The 8,360-nt window shown below is 41.1% G+C and overlaps 1 protein-coding gene across 1 annotated transcript; it reads left to right on the top strand.

The window, feature by feature from the left end:
• The first annotated feature begins 1,198 nt into the window (after positions 1 to 1,198).
• Olfr685 (olfactory receptor 685) lies at positions 1,199 to 2,149 on the top strand. The gene has a single exon (NM_001011857.1). The coding sequence runs from the start codon at positions 1,199 to 1,201 to the stop codon at positions 2,147 to 2,149; it is 951 nt and encodes a 316-aa protein (NP_001011857.1).
• The last annotated feature ends 6,211 nt before the right edge of the window (positions 2,150 to 8,360 follow it).

The following is an 8,360-nucleotide window of genomic DNA, read 5'->3' as shown; positions in this document are numbered from 1 at the left end:
ATGCCAGTCTGTGATTTATTCCATTTAGGATGACATTCCACAAAGTATTTTATATGCATACATCTGTATCTCTCTCTCTCTCTCTCTCTCTCTCTCTCTCTCTCTCTCTCTCTCTCTCTCTCTCTCTCTCTGTGTGTGTGTGTGTGTGTGTGTGTGTGTGTGTGTGTGTGAGTGTGTACATATTTAGGGAGAATTTGTGATTTAAAGGTTGAAAGTAAAAATTTCAAAACTTCATAGACATAGAGTGTTACAGCCAGAGTTCACAATAAATGTTTCTCCAACCCGAATTTTTCTGTTATGTTTGGTAGAGCTCAGGTAAGAGAAAGTTGGATTGTGAACATAGGCAGTGATTCTGGGAGCTCGGGAAAAAAGCAGCTGTGAGATGATAAAGGTAAAGTCAATGGGCAGTGTTGAAAAGATAAAAGGCATCAGTTGTAAAAATTAGTAAAGACAGTTTTCAATTTGGATACATAGATAAGGGTTTATTCACACAAATACTGATATAGCATGGACAGACACAATGTAGGATGTCTGGGAAGACTAGGTAATCCACCAACTTTGAATGTTGAGTGTTTGGGCTTAGGGATGCAGAGAAATGAATTTGTGCTTCTCAGATATATTTTTGTACTAAAGATAAAATTGGAATGAAATGAAGCACATTAACAAGTTAAAACAACTCAATGATAAGTCACATAGGAAAGAGGAAGGAGGAAATTCTGAACCCTGGAACTGACATGTAATAGGGGGGAGAAGATGTGGGATGCAGACTACCTAGGAACAACTACTGAGTGCTGTGTCATGAGGCTGCAGGAGATGAGTGTCAAGGTGACAGATGACATAGCCTTCAGCGCTACTTACACAGTCAGCATTGTGATTTCAAGTTGACAGTTTTGAAACCAGTCACTGAGTGGCAGAGTTAACATCTCTCTCAAGGCAGCTGTGCTCAGTGTTTACTCCTATCCCTCATGACAGCTAGACTCAGCCTGGTTCAGATATGTGGAAGACTCATCTGTAAACACTTGCATCCAGAAAGAATTTTCTTCCTTCAATCTAACTTTATTTCCTTGTGTTGCAGCTTAAGTCACCTTGTTCTTCTGATGAGCATGGTAGCTGGATCTCCAGAGTGGCTTAGTGTATCAAGAATGGAGAAATCATGACTCTGGTGTCTTTGCACTCTTCTTTCTCTGTGCTATTGTTCATGGCTCTTAGCAATTCTAGCTGGAGGCAGCCCCAGCCCCCTTTCTTCCTAGTAGGTGTTCCAGGCTTGGAGGAAAGTCAGCACTGGATAGCATTGCCCCTGGGTATCCTTTACCTCTTTGCTCTAGTGGGCAATGTGACTATCATCTTCATTATCTGGACTGATTCATCCTTACACCAACCTATGTACCTCTTCCTGGCCATGCTTGCTGCTATTGACCTGGTCCTGGCCTCTTCCACTGCACCCAAAGCCCTCACTGTGCTCCTGGCTCATGCCCATGAGATTGGGTACATTGTATGCCTGACTCAGATGTTCTTTATTCATGCCTTCTCCTCTATGGAGTCAGGCATACTTGTAGCCATGGCTCTGGATCGCTATGTTGCCATCTGCCACCCTCTGCGTCATTCCACCATCCTGCATCCAGGGATTATAGGGCGCATTGGGCTGGTAGTACTGGTGCGGGGATTGGTCCTTCTTTTCCCATTCCCCATTCTGTTGCAGAATGTTGTCTTCTGCAGAGCAACTGTCATAAGCCATGCCTATTGTGAGCATATGGCTGTGGTAAAACTTGCCTGTTCTGAAACCACAGTGAATCGAGCTTATGGTCTGTCAGTGGCACTGCTGGTGGTAGGACTAGATGTCCTGGCCATTGGCATTTCCTATGCCCTCATCCTCCAGGCAGTGCTGAAGGTGCCAGGGGGTGAAGCCAGACTTAAAGCCTTCAGTACATGTGGGTCTCATGTTTGTGTTATTCTCATCTTCTATGTCCCTGGAATGTTCTCCTTCCTCACTCACCGCTTTGGCCACCATGTTCCCCATCATGTCCATGTTCTGCTGGCCACTCTCTATCTCCTTGTGCCACCTGCCCTGAATCCTCTTGTTTATGGGGTGAAGACTCGACAGATTCGCCAGCGAGTGCTCAGGGTGTTCTACACAAAAGCATCGATTTGAGCATATCCTAATCACTGGCTACAGAAGACTCCACCAAGAGTGCATGGCTGGCATAGAGTGTAGGAGCAGAACCAATTTCACAGTGAACATTCCTACTCCTAGTTGTCTTTGCAGAGAATACCCATAGGCATATGGCTCAGCATACTACTGAGATATATCTGGGTATCTGTGTTTTTGGTTATTTCTCCTTCATCTTATTCTTTTCAAGTCTAACAACTCTCCACTGTTGTCACGGGGATAGGATTTTTTTCTTTTTAACCTTAACTGATCACATGACACTATTTGGAGTGAAACTGGCAAATCTGTGCCTGATTTAAGGTTGGTTCATAGTGACTTCAAGGTCTCTAAGCCAATGCAGTGGATGCATATCACTCGCTCATGGTGTCTCTTAATGGAAGCAAAATGGTAACCTGCTGAAATACCACCTCTCATTGTAACATAGATGTTACTTACTTATTTAAAACAAACCTAAATGAATTAGGTATTATATGTAACTTATTCTTGGACAGACATTTTCTAGATGTAATTGTATTTCTATGTAGTGATTCCCCTTTTAAAAAGTTCATGTTTTAAATTTTATTGATATTTTTGCTTAGCATAAATAACAGACAAGACAAACTATTAACTACATCTATTTTATAAGTATTGATTTAATAAGAGCAATTGTAATTTTTTTGCATCTAAAAAGGTAGCAAATTTTACTAGACTCTGATGCACGGCTTCAGTAAATGTAGAAGCAATGATGTTTAAAATGAGTTTCTCCCTTGGGAACCATAAATATAATGTGACATTAGTAGTCTCATCTATTTCTGAAGATAGGAACCAGGTAAAAACTCACAGAAGGACTGTCACACTTAGAATAGTCATCCATCTAAGATTCTTTGTGCTTTCAACTTATACAGTATTTTGCTTTGCTCCTTTGATCTATGATACAAAGGTGATGAAAGTATGCTGTTGCTGGAATTCATTTTAGAAGTGATGAAGAGGGAGGCCAGTGCTTCTGATGCTCCATCCTCTGTATGTTTTACTACTGATGAGTACTTTTCTTTCAGAGAGACTGAACAGTTTTCAGGGTGGCTGGCATCTGTGATGGGGTAGTGAGGATGGATATGAATTATACTTACCTCAGGAAAAAATATGTTTTTATTAGTAAGTGTATCTAGAACTTCAACTCTTTGAAGTTGTCCTAAAGAAATCCAGGCTATGGTATAGTATACCCATTGGGGGAAACCCCTTTTTGACCTTAGAGCCATTTTGTTTTGGCAGCATATAAAAAGAATAGTGTTTTCCTCATTATTAATATCACATGCTGGCTCTTGGAGCATGGATGTAGGCATGGTCTCTTCAAAGGATTCTTTGATTTCAAGATGGTTGAAGATGACAGGGGAGCAATATCAAAGAGGCTGTGTCCCTGATGCTGTCTAGAGCACAAACTATGACTTGAATCTAAAACAGAAATAAAGTTGTGTTTGGATTAAGCTACATGTATTTGGAAAATCTTTGTTGCAGCACACTAACATATAGCTTTAAAAGTATGTATTAGAGCTAGTGAGATGGTTCAGTGAGTAAAGAGATTGCCACACAAACATGAATATCTAGAATTAATGTAAATCTATGCATGTTGGTGGTATGTCTATTCCAATGTTTACCTGGGGGATAAAAGGATGAAGCTTGTGGGTCAGATAACCTGCTGGACTCAGTGGTGAATAACAGATTCTGTCACAAATGAGATGGAAGGTGAGGACTTATACCTGAGGTTTTCTTCTGAATTTCACACTCATGCTGTGGCACACTTGTGACTACACACACACACACACACACACACACACTTATATATATATATATGTGTGTGTGTGTGTGTGTATGAAATATGTATCTTCTGCCTGAAGTATATCTCTAATAGTTTTCTTTTATAAAGGTTTTTCAGAATTTGTTTGCTTAAAACCATCTTTACTATGTGTTTTACTTATTTATTTTAAATTACAGTCAAATGATGATCAATAAGTTGCATCTTTTCATATTTTATTTTCAACTCAGTGTGTAATCTATTCCTATTTTTGCCTGCTGTCTTAGTTAGGTTTCTATTGCTGTGATAAAACAGTGACCAAAGACAACTTGGGAAAGAAAGTATTTTATTTTTATCTTAGGACTTATAGTCCATCATGGAGGGTAGTCAGGAAAAGAACTCAAAGTCATGATCCAAAGGCAGGAATGGAAGCAGAAGGTGTGGAGGAGTGCTGTTTCTTAGGTTGCTCCATATCAGAACCACCTGCCCAGGGCCAGGGAGGAGGTACCTAGTCCTGCAGTGACTTGAGGTGTCATGGGTTGGTATCCAGGAAGGGGACCTTACCCTTCTCAGAGAAAGGGAGGGATGTGAGGCATATGAGGAGGGTACTGTTTGGAAAGGGGGCTGCAATCTGGATGTAAATTGAATAAATAAATCAATTAATGAGAATAAAGTAGAAGAACCAGGCTTGCTGGCCTATACTTGTAATCCTAGTGCTAGGGTGAAGGAGAGTGTTAGATTCTGTGGGCTTGCTGTCCAGCTAGTATGGCTACTTGACAGTTCCCAAGCTAGTGAGAGAACATGTCTCAAAAATCAACATAGATAATGCCCGAGGAACAATAGGTAAGGTTGTCATTAGACCTATATATATGCACATATACATCCTGCACAAACAAGAATATGGCGCACGCGCACACGCACACACACACACACACACTCACCCCAAAAGAAAAAAGACAACAAGACCCAATGAGACAGTTCACAGTGGAAGGTACCTGATACCAAGCCTTAGAGTTTGAGTTTGATCTGTGGTACTTTTATGGAAAGAGAGCATCTACTCCCAGCAAGGCTACCTAGAATAATTCTAAAACATAAAAATTAAAGTCCTGAAGAGATTTAGCTCCTTAGCTCTGTGCCCAGGAAAGTATTATAGCCCTTCACTGGCTGGGGGAAGACCTAGAAATCAACTGCACAACACAAAATCCCATAGATTTTTTATGAGCATGAGGAAAGCACCTCCAGGTACTGGATGCGGAGCTCAATCCTCAGAAGTTCCAGCTACTGGATGCTCGAGCTCAATCCTCAGAGAGCATTTTCTCCAAAGCCTATCTGTGAGTTCCAGGCTAGGGGGCAGGGAGGATGTCAGTGATGTTTTGGGTCCCCAGTACAGTACCTATGTCAGCAGAAGACTTTCAACAAGAGAGTTTCTCCAGAGTTTTATAATACAGAGAAAGGCCAGTCCAGGGGATGTATATACACTCAATAGCCAGCTTCTCTCAGAAGGGACTGTTGTGTGGTCTCAGCTGTGCCATTGTACTGGATACCAAGGTGCTTATGTATTCTGTAGTTAAGACTGCCTAGAAAGCAGTTCAGGGATGAAGAGAGAGAGACAGAGAGAGAGAGAAAGACAGACAGACAGAGAGAGAGAGAGAGAGAGAGAGAGACAGAGAGACAGAGAGAGACAGAGAGAGAGAGAGAGAGACAGAGAGACAGAGAATGAATGTCATTGGGATAGGGTAAATTTTTGATATGGTACTGGGCACCCAGGTTCATGAGGCACTGGAAGAAAGCTGATGAAAAATGTGATTATTGCTTTCCCCCAGCATGGTCCACACTAACATGAATTAAAGCCTTTTCTAATGATTTTGTAGAGTTCATACACAACTGAACTGGACTTCTATATGATCTGATTTTCTTCTTGCCACCTGTCTTAGTCAGGGTTTCTATTCCTGGACAAAACATCATGACCAAGAAGTAAGTTGGGGAGGAAAGGGTTTATTCGGCTTACACTTCCATACTGCTGTTCATCACCAAGGAAGTCAGGCCTGGAACTCAAGCAGGTCAAAAATCAGGAGCTGATACAGAAGCCATGGAGGGATGTTCTTTACTGGCTTGCTTCCCCTGGCTTACTCAGCCTGCTCTCTTAGAGAACCAAGACTACCAGCCCAGAGATGGTCCCACCCCCTTGATCACTAATTGAGAAAATGCCTTACAGTTGGATCTCATGGAGGCATTTCCTCAACTGAAGCTCCTTTTCTTTGTGATAACTTCAGCTGTGTCAAGTTGACACAAAACTAGCCAGTATACCACCCCAGTTCCCTCATCTTCTCAAGATCAGTCATATGTTTGGAAAGCAATAATTGGGTGAAATATCTTTACATTGCCAAACTGTTCCTCATAATGCATTTTCAGCAGCCTTTAACCTGGAAACCATTTATTTTGAGTTAATGCAATCCTTAACCTAAGTGCATTGGATGGGACACAGTCTGAGCATGGCAGAACCAAACCAAAGCAGAAGATTCCCTGTGGTCAGCCTCATTCTTAGGATAGTTTAACTTTTCTAAGGGTTATCATTAACTGGACACATGAAAATGTGCCTCGCCTCATTCAGGTCCCTGAGATTTAGTACATTTGTCAAAAGTGAAGGCACAAACTTTCCACCACGTGGGGGCTGTGCAACAGTTAAAAATACTTACCATGAAATGAAAGACACACGTGTGTTAAATGTCCAGGCAAAGGCTCCAGGAGAGTCTGAGCAGTTAGAGAATCTGTTAGCATGCTTCTAAGATGGGTAAGGTAGATTCAAAACCATGAGTGGAAGGATTGCAGTAAGAGAGATAGTCTCTTGGAGTTTTCTGGTCTTATGGGTCTGTCATGAGAAATTGAGGAGCTTGAATCTGATATTTCTGCTGCCTTTGTGCTACAGATGGGAAGGAAGGAGGTGATGGAAAAGAATTTAGAAACCTTTTAAAAATGGTTGAGATGGTAGAGGGATGAATTCATCTGAGAAGGCCATTGTAGTGTACTTATGTATTAAATGCTTGCCAGGTTGATATCCATAAATCTTAATAAAATAAACTATCTGCTATTTCTAATTTCTCATCATGAACAGCTTTCTTGTCATGGAGTCTGGTCTGTGCTATCTGCGAGCCTCTGCAGCACCCATTTGCCATCACTGACCAGTTTGTATCTGGGGATGCCACCTTTGTTTTCTGGGGTTAAGTAGAGGTGGTTGAGGAATGAGAAGATCAATGGTGTGGACAGTGGAAAACCATCTGGAGTGGCATAAAGGGCATCCTTTGAATTTGAAATTGTTCTTCTAGTTATATAAAACTCAAGAGCCTCAATGGGAGAGAGTATAAATACAACCACATTTAAAGTTGGATACAGTGATTTGCAGAAATGGATAAAGAAACAGGGTATATAATTGCAATTGGAGCCAGTGATGTTACTTTTAGCTCATAGAAAACTGAGAGTTCAGGTTTCTTCAATAATCTTACTCGTGTGTGTGTGTGTGTGTGTGTGTGTGTGTGTGTGTGTGTGTGTGCGCGGCGCGCGCTCATGTACTTGAGTGGATGGGGAGGCTAGAAGTTCATGTCAAGTGTCTTCTTCCACTACTCTTAGAATTACTTATATGTTTTTGAGACAGGATCTCTCATTGCATCTGGAACTCATTGACTGGCTAGAGTGCCTGGCCAGTAAGTCCCTGGGCTCTTCCTGTCTTCAACTCCAATGCTGGGATTATAAGTACATGCTGTGAAGTACATGCGACTCCTGGCAAGTGAATACATGTCCTTAGACCACAGCAAGGACTCACAGAGCCATCTTCTTTCCTGTTTGAAAAGTCTCCTGAGGCTGAAGCCAGGACCATGCGACTAAGCAGTCCTTAATGACCGACTCTGATGATCAGATTTCAAAACTATTAAATTAAAGCCACTTGGAATATATAGAACACTAATACTTAAAACAAAATACCATCATGTTTTGCTCTGTGAAATGTCTCTTTAATGGAAAATTGAAAATATCAAATAAGTATATTTATTATATGTTATTATAGTCTAGAAAAGATTCAGTGAATGGTGGGACCGAGGAACTATTTGGTTTACTTAAAGAAAACAATTTAAAGGGATTTCTTTGAATATTGAGCAGAAACTGATTATCTGTTGAATGTGCATTGAGAGGGAGAGCCAGAGTTGGGGGCAGAGGAAGAGAGAGAGAGAGAGAGAGAGAGAGAGAGAGAGAGAGAGAGAGAACATGCATGTGCTACATTTCTAGCTTTCTATGGCTGCATATGACTGATCTGAAGTCCTAGCTATTTGGTTGCTTTTGCTTAACTCTGTGAGAAATGTTCATAGTTACATGTGATGATTATGATGACGATGATGAAACATAATAATACTTATATTATTATAATTTCCATTTTAA

The sequence above is a fragment of the Mus musculus genome, chromosome 7, assembly GCF_000001635.26.
Source record: "Mus musculus strain C57BL/6J chromosome 7, GRCm38.p6 C57BL/6J".
In the NCBI taxonomy this organism is placed as follows: domain Eukaryota; kingdom Metazoa; phylum Chordata; class Mammalia; order Rodentia; family Muridae; genus Mus; species Mus musculus.
This window is presented reverse-complemented; position numbering and strand designations above follow the sequence as displayed.

Coding starts and splice junctions, on each gene's coding strand:
- Olfr685 (NM_001011857.1), top strand. CDS start 1,199: ATGGCTCTTAGCAATTCTAGCTGGAGGCAGCCCCAGCCCCCTTTCTTC.